General features: G+C 40.5%; 1 protein-coding gene across 6 annotated transcripts in view; it reads right to left on the bottom strand.

The window, feature by feature from the left end:
- The window catches only part of LOC135522569 (phosphatidate phosphatase LPIN2-like), a 54,438-nt gene extending 33,577 nt beyond the window's left edge, over window positions 1-20,861 (bottom strand). For 3 of the 6 annotated variants that reach the window (XM_064948953.1, XM_064948954.1, XM_064948955.1), the window contains exons 1-2: window positions 20,789-20,861; window positions 400-533 (exon numbers count right to left, since the gene is read on the bottom strand). In XM_064948953.1, coding sequence (XP_064805025.1) covers window positions 400-522 — 123 coding nt within the window. In that variant the 5' untranslated portion in view covers window positions 523-533; window positions 20,789-20,861. The remainder of the gene's footprint in view (window positions 1-399; window positions 534-20,788) is intronic. The other 3 variants (XM_064948956.1, XM_064948957.1, XM_064948958.1) reach the window with 1 other exon arrangement.
- Window positions 20,862-21,167: the final 306 nt, after the last annotated feature.

The following is a 21,167-nucleotide window of genomic DNA, read 5'->3' as shown; positions in this document are numbered from 1 at the left end:
ACTTGTCACATTATTTTCCATTATGAAGCTTACCGTAGTTCCCCAGAACAGTTGAGCCAGTCGAGTGTGTTTGTAAATAGCACAACTGGAGAAAGAGGGAGCAGGTGAGTCCAACTATGTATTTGTATTGATTAAGGATCCCCAAGGCAGCAGCTTCTCTTCCTGGGGTCCAGCAACATTAAGGCAGTCATATACATGACATTTCATAACACATTAAGTGTGTTCCCTCAGGCCACTACTCTACTATCACATATCTGCAATACAAAATCCATGTATACGTGTGTAGAGAGCATGTCCTATCATGTGTATGTGTGTCTGTGTGTCTCTTCACAGCCCCCACTGTGCATTTTATCTGTTTTTAAAAAATCTGATTACTGCTTGCATCAGTTAGTTAGTTACCTGATGTGGAATTAGAGTTCCATGCAGCCATGGCTCTATGTAGTACTGTGCACCTCCCATAGTCTGTTTTTGACTTGGAGATTGTGAAGAGACCTTTGGAGACATGTCTTCTGGGGTAAGCATGGATGTCCAAGCTGTAGTTTGAAACAGACACCGACGCATTCAGCATGTCAACATTCTTACAAAAACAAGTAATGAAGTCAATCGCTCATCCACTTTGAACCATGAGATGTACATGCATATTATTAATGTGAGCTCTTCGTGTACATTTTAGGGCCAGCTGTGCTGCCCTGTTCTGAGCCAATTGTAATTTTCTGAGCTCCCTCTTTATGGCACCTGACCACACAATTGAGCAGTAGTCCAAGTGTGACAAAACTAGGGCCTGTAGAACCTGCCTTTTTGATAGTGTTGTTAAAAAGGCAGAGCAGCGCTTCATTATGGACAGACTTATCCCCATCTTAGCTACTGTTGTATCAACATGTTTTGACCATGACCATTTACAATCCAAGGTTACTCCATGCAGTTTAGTCACCTCAACTTGCTCAAGTTCCACATTATTTATTTCAAGATTTAGTTGAGGTTTAGGGTTTAGTGAATGTTTTGTCCCCAATTCAATGCTTTAAGTTTTTGAAAAGTGTTGAACTTACCTATTCCTTGCCACCCATTCTGAAACTAACTGAAACTTTGCTGATGTGTATTGTGTTGAGTCATCTACATAAAACAATGGCTTTATGCAAAGTCAGTTGCATGTCATTAGTAATGATAGAAAAAAGTAAGGGGCCTAGACAGCTGCCCTGGGGAATTCCTGTTTCAACCTGGATTATGTTGGAGGCTTCCATTAAAAAAAACACCCTCTGTGTTCTGTTAGAAAGGTAACTTTATACATAATATAGCAGAGGGTGTAAAGCCATAAGTTTTTCCATCAGTAGACTGATCGATAATGTCAAAAGCTGCATTGAAGTCTAACAAAACAACACCCCCAATCTTTTTATCATCCATTTATTTCAGCCAATCTTGTAAGTGCCATGCTTGATGAATGTCCTTCCCTTTAAGTGTACTGAAAGTATGTTGTCAAGTTCTTTACAGTAAAATAGCATTGTATCTGGTCAAACACCAATTTTTCAAAAAGTTTACTAAGGGTTAGTAAGTAAGTAGCTATGAGCCAGTAAAGGGGGCTTTATTACTATTGGGTAGTCGGAGGGCACAACCTTTCTAGTAGGCTTCGATAGGAGTAGCAATGTCGTCCACTACTATTGACACGGGTCACGTTATATTGAACTTTTTTTTTTGCTTCAATAGAATGATCAGGGGTGTGCAACTATAGTTTTCCTTCACAGAAAATACATTTGTGCAACACATTCAACAGAAAATAGCTTCATTTTCATCAGATGACAACAGAACTACAACGCTACAATGAAAAAGCACCGTCTTTTTTGCAAAAACTATGCATGGCCATCATATTTCTGTTTATCATGGAAAGAATGTAGCCAGCTACATTTCCTAATTTTTTTCTCAAAGTTAATCTTGCATTTTACTGGAGGAAAGTAGGCTGGCTATACTGAGAAAAGTACTGGCGAAAAGTAGCTACACATCAGTCAGACTGCAGTCTGCTGTTCGCAAATTCTCAATCAAGTAGAGTGCAAAATGAGTTTGATCCCAAGCAGAAATTACAATAAGAAGCATTTTTTACAAAACGCAGTAAGATACTGTATTTATTATGAGTTAAAATTTTTGCTAACACGACCCCTAAATATAACTTCCTAGTTATCTAAGTAAGTGGCTGAATTAATAAGGTGATGGGGCATCATATTCTGTTGGCTTTCTGCAGTGTTTGAGAAGTCAGAGCCCTTTGAACGAGATACAGCTGCCACTGCTATATTTAGCTCCTCCCCCATTTTCGCTGAGCAGAGCAGGCAGGCCCGTTGCCCTAGCGACTCCAGACTCCACACAAACACAGTGTGTACACGTGCACAATGTCTCTCATTCACAATCACTTGTAAATGTCCATATTTACCAAAAATGACATTCGGTATTTCCTACTTATACATGTATAATTTTATGAGCTGGACTGCCTGTCTTTGCAAAAAAAAAACATCAACAAAAACATGTTAGCATATTTTGCTAGCAGCCTCCATGGAAATTTGCTATTACTTGTGCTAATTTTGTTAGCATTCTGGTAATTGTTTTTTTGCCGCCCCCTTGTGTACTAAGCCGATAATACTGTAAATCATGTGATATTAGGATCGGGCAGTATCCAGATTTTCATGTCAGCCACAAAAAAACACTTGGGGGGTTTTCAAATTGGGGGGGAAAATAACATTTGATAAAATCAAAATATCTGATTCAATGCCAACTGTTCTATTTTATTATCAACAAGTCTATATTTCAAGTTACAACCTATTTCTTTCAACACTGATCTTAAATTCCCCTTTGGTTAAAGGCCCAATGCAGAACATTTTATATCAAAATCAAATAATTTCTGGGTAACAATGAAGAACCTTACTGTAATAGTTTTCCATTAAAAAAATTTTTTTTTAAAAGCAAAAACATATTTCTCAAAGAATTTTGTTAGGACTGTCTGGGAGTGGTCTTTGTTAGGACTAGGTGTTATTGGCAGACATATTTGGAACACTGTTATTGGTCTATTCACCAATTTCCTTCCTGCTGATGTCGCCAGGCAAGCGAAACACCCGCCCATGCAAACAGGATGATTAGAAGGGCCTGTGTACATTGTATTTTTAAAGGCAACTATCAGGCAACGATCAGGAATTAACACTGATATTTTTTCCTCTTACACTTTTACAGTGTTAGAGTTTCATTAGCTATTGCACAATATGATAAACTACATTCAATTTTTGGGGGACCGCATTGGGCCTTTAATCCTAATAAATTAATGGATAGGCCTATACAACACATTTTTCATGTTGTACCAAGTAGATGTTTCACTTTGGAATTACCTATCCACATTTTTTCAAGTGGGTTACAAGCAATTCAATACATTTCCTGTTAAGATATTTAAAAAATGAAATCAGACTTAGACTTACACATTAACTGGTTACAATATTGTAACCTAATCATAAATGGAAGCCTTTCCAGGCACTTGAGTATCACAGTACATATACAGATAGTGCATCATTTAAGATTCAGTGCTGGCAGTAAATATATAATCATATAGTTTTTCATATATTTTTATATTTTTTTTAATAAACAGAACACATTACCTGGAATGACATTCACTCTCACAGGTGGCCAAAAATAAACTGAAAGCCATGCCCCCAATAGACTATGCCTCCAACTCTTCTGATAGACTGCCGCCACTACATTGCCCCCCACACATGAAGCGTTACATGCAATTTAGAAGATTTCATTCAATAAAAACAAAATCACACTGATCTGTCAAATTTGTTATTTGATTTCAGACAAATTTAATAGAATAGGTTGAACGAACCTAAGCCTAATTTTGGATTTATAACAATCAGAAAAAGCACTTCAGATGAACAACAGTGTCGTCCCACTTTTTATAGGGCATGTCAGAATTCTGGAGGATTCAGTTGGCTACACATCTGCTCGGTCAGAGACCTGCATGTACTAGTACAATGAATGCCTAGGTTTGCGAAATTCTGGGAACGTTCAAAAAATGCCCCTTTTTTTCAGAAATGAGAAGCAGACATCAAATTAAGTTTGACGAGGAAACTAACAAAACATCTTATGCACACACAGAAGGAATCCACTACATACTCTTGCTGAGCTCAGCTTATGTGAACTATAGAATGGCAAGACCAGACAACAGAGACTGTTAAAAATATATATTTAACTAGGCAAGTCAGTTAAGAACAAATTCTTATTTACAATGATGGCCTACCAAAAGGCAAAATGCCTCCTGCGGGGACAGGGACCTGGGATTTAAAAAAAAAAAAAAATACAATATAAATATAGGGCAAAACATATTATTCTATCTGTGAGGCATTGCACCCATGGGACTGTATCCTATTTTGTGAATCAGAATATTATGAGGTATGTTGCGGTCAACAACAAGTATCCTATTGGTGCTTGATGGTGTATTAAACTAACACAAATACTCTTTTCTGTTATCATCCTAGACTCTGGCCGCTAGGATGATTAGAGAGAATCTTGGGTGGTGGTTATCTTTATTTACAAGCTTACAGTACAAAACCGGTCTTTCCCTGTCTACTGCTGGCACATTCTGCTACTGCTCCAAGTCCAAGTGGCCAGCAATGTGCTTTGCAAAGATTGTGTGTTCAGTTCGACCAATTGAATGGCAACACTCCATCACACGTTGATAATAGTTAGTCACATTCTGTAAGATGTACACATCAAAGCGTGGGCCACCAACAATAATGTAAACAATAGACTATAGAGCAAATGCATCCCATGACATTTCATTTTCAAATGGAAATAGCACTTTACAGAATGTTCAACACCTATCTAAAATTGAGTTGCACCCCCTTTTGCCTGCAAATCAGCCTCAATTTGTCAGGCCATGGATGTTGGCCCATGTTGAATCCAATGCTTCCCACAGTTGTGTCAAGTTGGCTGGATGTCCTTTGGGTGGTGGACCATTCTTCATACACATGGGAAACAGCAGCGTAGCAGTTCTTGACACACTCAAACGACTACCAAGGCACTTAAATATTTTGTCTTGCCCATTCACCCTTTGAATGGCAACCATACCCAATACATGTATCAATTGTCTCAATGAGTCTTTAACTTGTCTCCTCCCCTTCATCTACACTGATTAAAGTGGATTAAACAGGTGACAGGCTCATAGCTTTCATCTGGATTCACATTGTTAGTGTCATGGAAAGAGCAGAGGTGTGTTAGAATATTCATACTAACCCCACTATTTGTGACATAAATTGAGTATGTAGTATGCTAATAAGTCATAGTATGGATATAGTTAGTATGCCACAAGTTCCCGGATGTCGTACTACATTCGCCAAATACGAAGTATACAAGTAATGCACACTTTTTCCGTGCTTTTAGGGCACATAATGCAATTCTTCAGAAATGGGCGTGGCTTCACAGCATTTTCAAATTTTAAGAAAAGTGCGGAAAATATGTAGCCGAAGTCCGACGAGAGTGGATACAAATTATTAAAATGTTGAGTAATGTAATAAAGTAATGACTTCTCAAATAAATTGCGTTACACGTCATGTTGGCTGACGATTTGTTAACTAAACTATCCTTACGAACAGCATATCATTACAGCAGTATGTACTGGGTATTTTAGCTACCTACTGTAACGTTAACTGGATACTAATACATCAAACTTGCCAGTATATTTACTTTATGCTAACTACCTACCCAACGTTTATTGACTTGATTATTCACAGCTTAGCTAAGTGGTATTGTGGTTTGGGTGTGTTCGTAAATTCACTGGCAAATCTACTCTGATTTCAGAGCACTCGTCTGACCGTGCCAGAGCACAGAATAACTGATGAATTTTCGAACACGCAACACCCATTGAATATGGCCGGTTTCACTAAACGTCAGCAAAAAAGAGCATAATTTAATTATTGCCAGCAGCACATTTACAGTCACCAATGCTCCGGATAGCATGAAAGCTGCCTAACCAGCTCTGCTAAGGTAAGTAAAATGGTCAGAGTGAGGTGTTCTCTCATTTGTGTCTGGAAGTAGCTAGCAAGTTAGCTTGGGTGCTTGACTGCAGAACGCTCTGTCAGAACGCTCGGATCAACCCTACTCCTCGGCCAGAGCATCCAGTGTGTGCGCTGAACACAGAGCGAAACATCGAATTTACGAAAGGACAATCTGACAACGCCCTGAATTTACAAACACCCAGAGCGCACTCCACATAAAATTTACAAACACACCCGAAATCTAGCTAGTAATTTCTTATGCTAACAAGCTAGCAAGAGGTTCCATAGCAACAGCATCAACTTCCAGTAGACAGGTAAAGAGCTAGTACGATCAACTGAAAGGATACAGCGCATTTATAGTATACTAAAATTAACTAATATTATGTAGTACATACATACATATGGACTCATTAAGTATGTAGTATACAGTATGTTAGTATGGGTATTCAAACACAGCTCAGGTGTTCCTAATGTTTTCTACACTCAATGTATATCATACTGCATCTGTAATGCTCAAGGAATGACATTCATGAGAGCAACATTTCTTTGATTTAAAGCAATATAATTTGTTTACAAAGTTTCTAATGAAAACAATAACATAAAACAATCAAGTACTATATGTCCTTAGTATTTATGACAAGATCTTATTCATCAATTCATGGGGTATACTATTCATTAATAACAATTACTGGAAATCTTATGGTTACTTGCGTAACCCGTTATCTGATATTACAAATTACAAGTGAGATATCTCACTGTGGGATTTACCAGTGTTCACATTGGCAGTTTGAAGTGACTCAAATCATATTTATTTGCTTATCTGATTCTAATCTGTTATTTTTCTTGAATAGCCAAAAAGCACATGGAATCGGATATTTCAAGCCACATTTAAACCCACTTTCGTATGTGGTTTGAAGTCTGATACAAATCTGATTCCTGGTCATGTGACTTGTGTCTGAATGGTAATGTCTGATCTATTTGCCCGCGTGATTTTAAGATTGTTAATCAGCATATATCTTGTTGCTTGCTAGCTACTCTGTTGACAGTTTGACAAGAGCATGTGGTAGCTAACTAGCTTGTTAATCATTTACAAACAAATTTGTGAATGTGCTAGAAAGCTAAACAGCTACCTAGCTAGCTAGTTGACTTTTGTAGCGAGCCAAAAAGGACTCATTTTGAAAGATGGACCATCTCATCCTTTGAGGCCTTAAAAAAAGTGTTCTTACCCTACGATTTGGAACATTCAAAGCAACTGGGAAATGTCCATGGCAGGCATTGTTGTCACCTTAGCTTGCTACATTAGAAAGGGGGATACCTAGTCAGTTGTTCAACTGAAAGCATTCAACTGAGATGTGTCTTCTGCATTTAAACCAACCACCTGTCAATCAGATAGCCATAATCGACATCCACGTCTTCGGCACCCGGGGAACCAGTGGGTTAACTTCTCTAGGGTAGGGGGCAGCATTCGGAATTTTGGATGAAAAGCATGCCCAAATTAAACTGCCTGCTACTCGGACCCAGAAAACACGAAAGTTTCCAAAACTGTTAAAAGTGTATGAGTATAACAGAACTGATTTGGCAGGCGAAAACCTGAGAAAAATCCATTCAGGAAGTAGTTTTTTTAATTGATTTTGTAGTATTCTATTCAATGCCATTACAGTATCCATTGACTTGACTCAAATTGTAGTTCCTATGCCTTCCACTAGATGTCAACAGTATTTAGAAATTGTTTCAGGGTTGTATTCTGAAAAATTAGGGTGTAAGAGCAGTCTGAATGAGTGGACGCTGCCGTGTCACAGAGCTTTTTCATGCGCAATCCCGAGAGAGCGCCTTTCTTGTTTACCTTTTATATTGACAACGTTATAGTCCGGTTTAAATATTAACGATTATTTAGGCTAAAAACAACCTGAGGATTGAAAATAAACTAGTTTGACATGTTTCTATGAACTTTACAGATACAATTTGTAATTTTTTGTCTGCCTGTTTTGATTGTGTTTGAGCCTGTGGATTACTGAAGAAAAAGCTAACAAAACTGAGGTTTTTGAATATAAAGACTATCGAACAAAGGGAACATTTATTAAGTAAATGCATGTCTTCTGAGTGCAACCATATGAAGATCATCGAAGTTAAGGGATTAATTTTCTCTATTTCTGACTTGTGTAACTCTTCTACTTGGCTGGTTACTGTGTGTAATGATTTGTCTGCTGGGCTGTTCTCAAATAATCGTAAGGTATGCTTTCACCGTAAAACATTTTTTAAATCTGACACAGTGGTTGGATTCACAAGAAGTTCATCTTTAAACCTATATAAAATATCTTTTGTTTTCTGAATTTTTATAATAAGCATTTCTGTATTTGAATTTGGTACTCCGCAATCTCACTGGATGTTGGCCAGACACTCTAGAGAGGTTAACTGCCTTGCTCAGGGGCAGAACAGATTTTTCCCTTGTCAGCTGGGTATTCGATCCAGCAACCTTCCGGTTACTGGCCCAACGCTCTAACTACTATGCTACCACCACCAATAATCAGACTACACTGTACACCAATGCACACACACCCGCCATTACTATGACAAGTGACAAGTGTAGTGTAGCCTTGTCAGCAAATGACAAGTCTGAACACACAAATCCGATTTGGTCACTTGTAACTTGCTGTTTGGACAGTCAATAGTCCAAAACAGATTTGCAAAACAGAACTGATTTGAGCATTAAGGCCTGCAGTGTGAACAAGGCTTAAGTAACTCAAATAACTAATCATACGCATGTCAGAGACAGACAGGTCAAGTGGCAAATGAAGGAGCCCCTCCTCTCATACTAAAGCAACACTAGTCTGCCCTCTAGTCATTCTCTATCATGCCAAACTTCCTCACTCTTGCGAGTAGGTTAATGTGGTGAGACATTGCACTCATAGAGAACCGGGGTTACGCAAGTAAACGTAAGTTCTCTTTCAATTATTTGTTTCAATATCTCACCGTGCGACATGGCCAACTCCCATATCGGACATGCTCTCCGAAGCCAGACAATTATAACTATCAGAGGCCCAGACATTTAGGACAGCATGGGCCAAAGACGCAGTGACATCTAGCCGGTAGTACCTCATAATAGTATGAGGGGATGCTCAACAAGACATATCACAAACCTCCTTTAAGAAGATGCGCTTAAAAGTTCCCAAGAGGTAGCTATAATTCTGGTGGAGTGAGCCCTCAGCCTTGTAATCAATGTCTTCATATTATAGGCAAATGTACTAGCAAACGGTGGAGTCGCTCCTCTTCCGAAGAAGGGAAAGGCAGCAGGTGGAATGCCATAATCTCCAAGGCATCACAATTGTAATTGCTACTGACCTTCGCTTGTTGCCCAAACCCGCCTTTATGCCTAACTTTGGAAAAGCCCTGGGCAAACTGTAGGCACGCATGGTGAACTGACAGTGCATGTAGTTCACTCACTTGCTTTGCAGATGTAAGGGAGACCAGTAAAGTGGTATGAAAGGAGAGATATTGGAATGGTGAAATCCCTGAGTGGTTTCCTTCCTCTCCGGCAACTGAGAAAAGGATGCCAGAATCTTTGTAGTGACTGCGTGTATTGATACACCATCCAAAGTGTAATTAATAACTTCACCATGCTCAAGGGTATATTCAATGTCTACATTTGTATTTTTTACCCATCTACCAATAGGTGCCCTTCATTGTCAGGCATCGAAAAACATCCCTCGTCTTTGTGTTTGAATCTGTGCTTGAAATTCACTACTCGAATGAGGGACCTTACAGATAACTGTGTGTGGGGTACAGATATGGCTAGTCATTCAAAGGTCATGTTAACCACTATTATAGAACACATAACAAGTCCATGCAACTTATGTGATTTGTTAAGCACATGTTTTATCCTGAACTTATTTAGGCTTGCCATAACAAAGGGGTTGAAAACTTTGACTCAAGAAATTTCAGCTTTTCATTTTTATAAATTTCAAAATGTTTCCAAAAACAAAATCTCACTTTGACATTATGGGGTATTGTGTAAAGGTCAACTGATTTCAATGCCGGTACCGATTATTGGAGGACCAAAAAAAGCTGGTAATGATTAAATCGGACGATTTCTTAAAATGTATTTGTAATAATGACAATTACAACAATACTGCATATACACTTATTTTAACTTAATATAAATCAATAAAATCAATTTAGCCTCAAATAAATAATGAAACATGTTCAATTTGGTTTAAATAGTGCAAAACCAAAAGTGTTGAAGAATAAAGTCAAAGTGCAATATGTGCCATGTAAGAAAGCTAATGTTTAAGTTCCTTGCTCAGAACACATGAAAGCTGGTGGTTCCTTTTAACATGAGCCTTCAATATTCCCAGAAAAGAAGTTTTAGGTTGTAGGTAATTATACGAATTATAGGACTATTTCTCTCTCTTTGATTTGTATTTCATATACCTTTGACTATTGGATGTTCTTATAGGCACTTTAGTATTGCCAGTGTAACAGAATAGCTTCCGTCCCTCTCCTTGCCCCTACCTGGGCTCGAACCAGGAACACGTCGACAACAGCCACCCACAAAGCAGCGTTACCCATGCAGAGCAAGGGGAACAACCACTCCAAGTCCCAGAGCGAGTGACGTTTGAAACGCTATTAGCACGCACCCCGCTAACTTGCTAGCCATTTCACATTGGTTACACAAGCCTAATCTCTGGAGTTGATGGGCTTGAAGTCATAAACAGCGCAATGCTTGAAGCACAGCAAAGAGCTGCTGGCGAAAATGCACGAAAGTGCTGTTTGAATAAATGCTTACGAGCCTGCTGGTGCCTACCATCTCTCAGTCAGACTGCTCTATCAAATCATAGACTTAATTATACCACCCGTTAGATAAAATACGGAACGGTTCCATATTTCACTGAAAGAATAAACGTCTTGTTTTCGAGATGATAGTTTCCGGATTCAACCATATTAATGACCTAAGGCTAGTATTTCTGTGTGTAAGGGAATACCCCTCTGAATTGGACAAAAATGAATGGGAAAACATTGGCATAGTACAAACCATGTACACGATGGACAATACCACCCAAATCGGCATTGATTCATGCAAAATGTTTTGCAAATGCCATATGGCAATTGCCAGTTGTAACACTTCAAAAATCCAACAGGTGGCGTGTGCGCTCCACCATGGTTTTTCATATAGGAAATGGATCCCAAGTCAACATCCAAAAGCCAAATTTTGAAAAAATGAATTTGTCAAAAACTTATCACCCCTTAAAAAAGTGCTTTCTGGACCGTTTTTCGAAATTCTTTCGCATTTTTTTGTCAATTACACATGTGTAAGAACTGTATGAATATACTTTTGTCCAATTTTATTATCATAATTTTTTTATTATTATTATTACTTGCGCATAAGGCACATGTTTTGTCCATTTGCAATATGATTTCATAGGAAGTCAAAAATAGCTAAATTTTATAAAAAAACTTCACACCACTAAAAAAGTGCTCTCTGGACCGTTTTTCAAAATTCTTTAGAATTTTGTGTCAATTACACACGTATAAGAACTGTATCAACATACTTTAGTCATATTTTATCATAATGTTTTATTTTATTTTACTTGTGCATTAGGCATATGTTTTCTCCATTTGGAATATGATTTCATAGGAAGTCAAAAATAGCTAAATTTTATAAAAAACTTGTGGGGGCCAAATGTCATAAAAAATTTGACATGCTCATAAATCCTGCAGAAATGCAAAATTGACTGGCCTGATGAACTCGGGATGGCCGGGCAGTGATTGTTGTTCCTTTCCATCACTCGTGGTGTTGATTTCATCATGTCCATTTGTTTATGTTCTCACTTTTGCAAAGTCACTGTGCATTTGCAATATGGTTAACTGGGCATTCACCATCACGAATTTGTCATGCTATAAAAATCGTGCAGGAATGCCAAATTGACTGGCCCGATGAACTCGGGATGGCTGGGCAGTGATTCTGGTACCTCTCCATCGCTCGTTAGGGTTGATTTCAGAATGTCACTTTTGGTGATGGTACCTCACCGTTTAAACATAATGCAAATGGACAAGAGTCACCAGCAAGTCAACGTCCATCAGTCAATTTGATATCATTCTGACACCAAACTGATACAAACTGACACCAAACCCACTTTTCCCAACTCGTTTAGTAGCCAAGTATCACATACTTCAGAGCTGGCCCAAAATTCACAACGCCTTCGGGTCAAACCATAAAAAAACCATAAAACACGTAGTTACGTTCTAGCTGTGGGTCCATTTCTTGTGTTATGTGTAGGCCTAGCTGAGGCGACTCCGAATCCCAAGTTTCGGCTCGATAGGTCATTTGGTGTCGAGTAAAACCCTAATTGGTGCTGAAAATCCACTTTTTTCAATTACTTGCTACGGTGTCCTTGAATGAGCTATCGTACAGAAACGTCGGGTTCTGTCTCTATGGGCCGAGACGGTCACAATGCACCTAGTCTTGTTACTCTGGGACATTTCTAAATGTCGACATTTTTGTAATGGTCAAAATGAATTGAAGTCATTGCAAATGTACGAGGCTGTTTCTCGGTCCGAGAACCTTCTAGAGCGACGTAACTCACCACGCACTATCGACCTGAGGTCTAGAACAGGATTCTAAAGTTTCGGAACTCTAGGTCTGACGGTTCTTTAAAAGTTCCAACAAGGTTAACTAATGCAGGGAGTGTATGTCTCTACGCACCCCAATGGGTCCCTACTTCCAAGCTGTGTGTGTTTGTGATTTAGTTTTCCTTTGAAATTTTATGGGAAAAATGACTGATTTACAGTTCATGGGGGTTGCCTAATCACATATATGAAGTTTTGGAAAGATCTGATTTTTTTTAACCCCTCGAAAAAGCCCATGAGACACCAATTATGGCACTTCCGGTTGGCACAGGAAGCTATAACTCAACACACATCCTCATTGGGGTATTCTATTACAGAATCCTGAGTTAAGTCTTTAAGTTGAGAATTGACTGATCTACACAGGGTTGAATGCAGAGTCATTTTCACCTTTGCTGGTGATGTACATCCAAATACATTTTGGGTGAATTTAACCACTTCCGGTTGCTCCAGGAAGCTTAGAATCGACACAGGTAGACCTCATAGTGTCCTGATGGACTGTCATCAAAGACAGGTTCATAAGGCATTCATAACCCACATAGGCTTCAGGTTGAATTTAGAGGTGAAGGCAATGTATTCCTATGGGGAGAGAAGTCTATGCAAACTGTTTGATGTAAACACCTTTTAACTGTGAAGGGTTAATGCCACACGGTCAAGGTTAGGCTTGCACAGATTGGGAGGACCTTAGGAACATTCCTGTGTTTGAATTGTCCTTCTAAACCTAACGGTTCCGCCGCTGTCACCCAAAATCAAATGACGTTGTGGTGCAGGCTTCATTTTGGGCCTACTTTTCTCATGGTCGCTGCGCTTAGACCGAGCGAGCTACGGTCAAGCGGGATATCTCGTTGAACTCGGCACGGCCTTGGGATTATGTTTACGCCATTGCCTGCTCTGTGTCTTTAAACACCGCGCTGTGTCACTCCATCCTTGCTGTGTGTGTGTGTGTGAGAGCTTTTCTTTGACATCTGTTGGGAGAAATGACTGATTTTACAGTTCAGGAGGGTTGCCTAATCACACATATGTTTTGAAAAGATCTGACCTTTTTAACCCTTGGATACAGCCACTATGACACCATTTAAGGCACTTCCTGTTGGCACAGGAAGCTATAAATAAACTCATATCATCATTGGGGTATGCCTTTACAGAATCCTGAGTTTTAAGCCTTTACGTTAAGAACTGAGTTATTTACGGAGGGTTTAGTGAGTGTGTTATTTCAGAAAATCACAGAAATCTCACAGAGCTCTGCAGCACACTTTGAAAATATTCGTATGAACACCCTGCAACTGGATCTGTAACTGTTGAAAAAAAAAAAACTATATTTGAACATCACAAATCTATCATTGTACGATTTCTCTTAAATGACGATAGATAAATGGCTGATTTTTTTGTTATTGACACCGGAGGCTCCTTGACTTTGACGTGAAGTGAAAAAATAATTTCTCTATTTTCATTTTGGACCTTTAATCCCAGAAAAATGGACATAACTCAAAAACCGTTGAGGCCTAGACGCCATCTTGTTCGGGGCCAACTGCCCATTATGCCAAACCTATGCTCACCAAGTTTCGGCTTCGAAATATTTTCAGTTTTGAGATAAGGCCCGTCGTGATTCGTGATTTTTTGTCAAATTGCAGTATGATTGCTTATGCCCTCTTGTGGGATTTTCCGGGATAGCGGAATAATGACCAAAATGTGATTATTTTATAAAACGAAAACCGAATGTCCGACAAAGTTAATTTGATGACTTCCCGGTAGGTCTGGCCCTGCCGCTCAGCCCGACGCCGTCCCCGAATTTTAAAAATGTTTTCGGACGTCTAGTAAGGGACGGTACATTAGCAATATGGACATTCTCACTAACCATACAGAAAATGTCGAAATGTCATCGATTATATGCAACGCAGGACACGCTAGATAAACTAGTAATATCATCAACCTTGTGTAGTTAGTAATTATGATTGATTGATTGTTATAATGCTAGCTAGCAACTTACCTTGGCTTACTGCATTCACGTCACTGGCAGGCTCCTTGTGGAGTGCAATGAGAGGCAGGTGGTTAGAGCGTTGAACTAGTTAACTGTAAGGTTGCAAGATTGAATCCCCGAGCTGGCAAGGTAAAAATCTGTTGTTCTGCCCCTGAACAAGGCAGTTAACCCACCGTTCCTAGGCTGTCATTGAAAATAAGAATGTGTTCTTAACGGACTTGCCTATTTAAAGATTACATTTTTAAAAAATGTCCAAAAATACCGATTTCCGATTGTTATGAAAACTTGAAATCGGCCCTAATTAAATCGGCCATTCCGATTAATCGGTCGACCTCTAGTATTGTGTGTAGATTAGTGACAAAATGTAATTGTAATCATTCTGAAGGCACTTTAATTTCATCTCCACACTTTCCAGCAGCTTAAAAGGCTGCTTTGAAATAGCCTCAAGCAATACTAAAGGCTTGGAATCTGGACGTAAACGAAACACCCCATTCATGAAACTACATAACAAGGGGTCAATGTCCATTTGGAAGACCCACTTGCAACCAAGTTTTAACTTCCTCACTGATGTCTTGAGATGTTGCTTCAATATATCCACATAATCTTTCTTCCTCGTGATGTCATCTCTTCTGTGAAGTGAACCACTCCCTCCTGCAGCAAAGCACCCCCACAACATGATGCTCCCACCCCCGTAAAGCAGGATGGTGTTCTTCGGTTTGCAAGCAACCCCCTTTTTCCTCCAAACATAACAATGGTCATTATGGCCAAACAGTTCTATTTTTGTTTCATCAGATCAGAGGACATATCTTCAAAAAGTATGATCTTTAACCCCATGTGCAGTTGCAAATCGTAGTCTGGCTTGTTTATGGCGGTTTTGAAGCAGTGGCTTCTTCCTTGCTGAGTGGCCTTTCAGGTTGTCGATACAGGGCTCGTTTTACTGTGGATATAGATACTTTTGTGCCCGTTTCCTCCAGCATCTTCACAAGGTCATTTGCTGTTGTTCTGGGATTGATTTGCACTTTTCGCACCAAAGTAGGTTCATCTCTAGGAGACAGTACACGTCTCCTTCCTGAGCGGAATGACGGCTGCGTGGTCCCATGGTGTTTATACTTGCGTACTATTGTTTGTAAAGATAAACATGGTACCTTTAGTACAGGCCTTTGGAAATTGCTCCCAAGGAGGAACCAGACTTGTAAAGGTCTCCAATTCTTTTTCCTGAGGTCTTGGCTGATTTCTTTTGATTTTCCTATGTCAAGCAAAAAGGCAGTGAGTTTGAAGGTAGGCCTTGAAATACAGCCACAGGTACACCTCCAATTGACTCAAATGATGTCAATCTGCCTATCAGAGGCTTATAAAGCCATTACATCTTTTCCTGGAATTTTGCAAGCTGTTTAAAGGCACAGTCAACATAGTGTATGTAAACTTCTGACCCACTGGAATTGTGATAGTGAATGATAAGTGAAATAATATTTCTAAACAATTGTTGGAAAAATTCCTTGTGTCATGCACAAAGTAGATGTCCTAACCGACTTGCCAAACTATGGTTTGTTAACAAGAAATTTGTGGAGTGGTTAAAAAAATGTTTTAATGACTCCAACCTAAGTGTATGTAAACTTCCGACTTCAACTGTATCTGAAAATAACCATCCTTTAGGTCGACTGAGGTGAACCAGTTGACTCAATGAATAGAGCGAGACAGCACGTTGAACATAAGTATACAGAATGTGAACTTATTCAGATAGCTGTTGAGGACCAGTAGGTCTCCTCCCCCTTTTTGGGAACCAGGAATCACCAGGAATAGAAGTCGAAATGGCTCTCTGCCGCTGGTATCGCCTTGATAGTCCCATAAAAGAGAGGAGAATGCCTGCAAAGTCGCGTCACCACTGATTTCAAAATGTTGTTGAAAATAGGTGGTCCCAGAGCAAACTGCAGTCTGTACCCCTTCGTAACCGAGGACGAGACCCAGGGCTGGACTGCAAACGTACGCCAGTTCCCTGCTCTGGTGGCGACTAGCCTACAGGTTGGTAGACTCTTGATCACCAGTGGTGCCAAACGCGATGGAGCGTGTATCCTTTCTATTGTATTTTTGCTTTGTCCTTGGCATGATGCCTGGTACAGCAGACACTTTTTATTGAAAAGGGCAGTGATGACACACTGGAACAGTGCTTGGGGGCGACTGACAATTTGGTCTCTATTCAATCTGTAAAGATTTGGCAAAATAAATGTACAGGTCATTTCTGATTGAGCTAACATAAGCAGTGTTTACCGTGAATGCAGTCTCCGCCAAATTTATAGGCAATCAAGCCGTAATGCGGAACTTCTACGATACAGATTGAATAGAGCCCTTAATCCTCCTGCCCCGGATGATTCAACAAGAGCCGGGTGGAGAGCTGTGGCAAGGAGAGCACTCAAGGGTAGAGTAGATTCCCTCAGTCTTCCTTGAGAGCAAACGTATGAGAATGGATCACTGCACAAAGGGAAGGGGTCTAGGAGCATAGATGTGCCTCTCCCCCATTGTCTTTGTTCCACTCTATATGGGTTTGCCCAGAACACGGGGTGAACGGTTGGCTGCGCCTCTCTGCCACGGGGGGCACTGTTGGCCCCTATTTGGGGGATCCAAACTGTAATGTCGATGCCTGCTGCGTCACTGGGAGCTTCCCTTGGAAAGCCCTGGTACCAGTGAATTGCCTTCTCCCTGCCACAGCCTCTTTTTTTTAATGAGTTCTCACTTCTGAAGAAAGGCACCGACAGCCTTGAATGGTGCCCCTACCCCTGGAGGCTCAGTGGTTGAGTTCTGTGACCACACAGATATCATTCCAAAGGTCTGGTTTAGGCCTGCCGATAGATGATGCATATCTAGCTAATTAGACTGGTAAGCCAGAAGTAAGGACGTAACGTTCAACGCCCATCCAGAATGTGTGGCAGACGCGTAGACCTTTTGGTAGATGGATGCGGAGCCTTGTTCCGTCTTACCAGGGAGAGAAGTGCCTGTTAGTGACAGGGTACTGGGGTTGAGGTGCTTGGCAATTGACGGCTCGACCACCAGGGATTTGCTCCTACATATCCTTGACATTCATGCTGGCAAAAAGTATTGTTTGAACCTTGCTGGTCAAGCATTTGTCCCAATTGTGTTTGGCCTCCGCCATGCAAGTTTGGGGGGAGTTGCTTGCCTTGGACGGTGCGAGAGGGGAGTTTCCTCACGTCGTACCAGTCCCTCTTCGACGGAGGGTGTTAGCAGCAAAATCCCCACAATAGATGCATGATTTGGGGTCGTCGAACACTGCTTCTAAGTCTTCAGGATCCAGGCAGACGACACACAGGGGGTGCGTGTCCTTGCCTTGATATGGTTGCTCTGCATGGACAGATGTGCAGGTGCTGGGCCAGGGGCCGAGGCCTTGCTCTGTGGGCTGAGATAACAGGCTCCATGGCTCCAAAAAACAGTTAATCCGAGAACAAAATTAATTGTAACTAGCATTCGCCACTTGGGCTAGTAGCCTAGCTAGTTAGCACAGGACTAGTAACCTAGCACAAATTAAAGGAAGCTAGCACTATGTTGGTCATGCAGCGAACACAAGCGTGGCTCTCGACAAATAAAAGTGAAGCTTGGATGATCGGTCTCGTCAACAAGCCACAGTAGTGGGTTTAACTTTACCTGAATACAATTGGAAATTAAGTATCTTGGCCAGGTTGCAGTTGCAAATGAGTAATTGTTCTCAACTACTTACCTGGTTAAATAAAAGGTGAAAAAAATGAATGTTGAAAGTTTCATTTTTTATTCTAAAACTGCCAATAAATTGGTTGTTAGTTTCAACTTGTCTTCTATCAAGAGGACAACTTGTAGAAGACAAACAGCTACATTTTGGATTGTTGCATTTTGCTTTAAGTGGGTCGCCAACGTGGAAAGGTAAACGCAACACTATTTTGTTAATCACTCATATTGATTAGGGATGCATTGATATCCAGTGCAGTTATCTACCCACCTTGTTCCTTTCTTTTAGCATGTGTAACAGTATAACTTTAAACCGTCCCCTCGCACATACCCGGGCGCGAACCAGGGACCCTCTGCACACATCAACAACAGTCACCCACGAAGCATCGTTACCCATCGCTCCACAACTACAACTTCAAGGTCTCAGAGAAAGTGACGTCACCGATTGAAACGCTATTTAGCATGCACCGCTAACTAAGCTAGCCATTTCACATCCGTTACACATGTGCATGTAGTAAGTACACCATCATGCTTTCAGGATACGTGTCTTTTCAGATCGCACAATGATTGTTTAGTTGTGGACACTACATCACTGCACTCCCTCTCTTACTCATGGTCCTCATCTTTGTAAGTCACCTTGAATTTGCACCTGTGTGTTTTATCAGTTTCTTTATGAAAATATTTTGCAAACTCCATGGCAGTAGCTAAAGGGGCTATAGCAGTGTAACAGTATAGCTTTCGTCCCTCTCCTTGCCCCTCCCTGGGCTCGAACCAGGAACCCCACACATTGACAACAGTCTCCCGCAAAGCATCGTTACCCATCGCAAAGCATCGTTACCCATCGCTCCACAAAAGCCACGGCCATTGCAGAGCAAGGGAAACAACTACTTCAAGGTCTCAGACCGAGTGATGTCACCGATTGAAATGCTATTAGTGCGCACCCCGCTAACTAGCTAGCCATTTCACACCGGTTACAGCAGCAAACTCTATACAAGTAGACTACAAATGCATGCTGGGCCGGGCATGCCCCGAGCTCGTGCAGTGACCGCTACTGGAGCGAAATTGGAGCGGGCGAGAAGGCTAATGGTGCTCCAGCCTTTGGGAATCTCGCTCTGCGCTCCAGTCAAATTGGGGACGCTCTGCTCACATACTCTGGGTATTGAATTAGCTAAAGACAGTGGTCTAGATTCTAGGAGGCTGCAGAAACAGGGGAAGAAACAAATCAGTTGCTTTGTTATTTAACTTAAAACGAATCACGACCCGACATAGTATATTAACACTGACAAGGGTTGGCTGTTAATTGACTCAAATCCATGTATCGGTGTGAGGCAAGTGACTTATACAGAGCCAGCCCTGACTTCTCCGTGCCATTGGAGTTTGAAAATGAGAGCAAGAGTTCAAAGTCCTACAACCTCCAGCGTAGTATGACAAAATCAACAGTACAAAACCAATGATATTAAATTGTTTTAAGCAATTGCTCGTGTCATTGGCTATAAAGTTGTATACTAACATCACCAATCTGAGGTCAAAATGATGTGTAAGAAGTAACACATTCTGTCCACATCACGGAAAGTAGCATAATATAAATTAACTCTAATAGTTCAACTAATTTCCGTTTAGGTGACAAAACACGCATATCGTAGATGATTCTACAAGTGTAGAAACCGCTGTGAAATATATTTTCAATAACCGAAAGTAAAAAAAGACAAACTACTGGAAGCATAGAAAAGGAGCAAATATGACACATCTAACACTTCTTAAACATGCTTTCAATGAGAATGACATAATTCTCATTTCTATTTGAATTTGGTCGGGTCACCCAAAATCTTAAATATTGCATTTCTTTAAATAATGATGGTAAAAATTATTCAATATTTTAAATCTAGGGTTATAGTAAATGAAGCAAATCCACAGATTATTGGAACGATCACATATTGATCGCAAGTTTAACCATTTTGAGAGACTAAAAATGCTCGTATTCACAATTGAAACGGGAGTTCTAGAAATAGTTAACACTGACAAGTAGTTTCCATAGTGACTGTGAAGCAGCACCTTAATTTGCCCTCCCTATTCGGAGTAAGATTGTGTGATATTTAGCTGTGGTGATATTCACATTTCCTGAAATTGCGTTATCATCTATGGCCACGCTTTACACTTAATGTGCCAGGACAGACAAACTACAGAGACAAGCCTACCCTAACCTACACATATGCTTAAACATGTGTATGTATATTAGCCAACAATTTATCAGGAGCGAAAGCTCGCAGAAGCTGGTCGTCATTAGTCGTAAAAAAAAACACATTTCCTTATAGCTTCATACAGCAGCATAAAGCCGATACTGTGTTGCCCTACATAGCCCAGTCAAACGTGAGCTTCACACCAAAGGCTCTATGAAAAACCTACTGTTTCTCAGAAAACTGGAGCTTATCAACTTCACCGGTGAGAGTAGTACTTGTATACGTACCGTTTGCAGACAGTCATTTGCCAGCCGGTATCCCTAATTTGTCACGGTCGTATCTCCTCAACAATCGCAGCTCGACATTGAATCGTCTCGCGGCACTATGATCTGACCATGTGACCAGGTAAACCGCTCTTCCACGTGATACAATGTTATAGTCAAAGACGATGGATAAATAAAGATATCCCACTCAGTCCGTTTAACATTAAAAAACTGTAAGTTCCGGTCTGTCTCTCCCATAGGCAACAATGTATTACAGCTGGGTCTGGTCCTGCAAATACCGAAAGTATTCTGAGCTGGGTCTGGTCTGTTTGACACTGGGCACATACGTCAATTCAACGTCTATTCCAAATTGGTTCTACGTCATTTCATTGGCATGACGTGA

The sequence above is a fragment of the Oncorhynchus masou genome, chromosome 30, assembly GCF_036934945.1.
Source record: "Oncorhynchus masou masou isolate Uvic2021 chromosome 30, UVic_Omas_1.1, whole genome shotgun sequence".
In the NCBI taxonomy this organism is placed as follows: domain Eukaryota; kingdom Metazoa; phylum Chordata; class Actinopteri; order Salmoniformes; family Salmonidae; genus Oncorhynchus; species Oncorhynchus masou.
The sequence above is the reverse complement of the archived record's forward strand: the minus strand, read 5'-3'. Positions and strand labels throughout refer to the sequence as shown.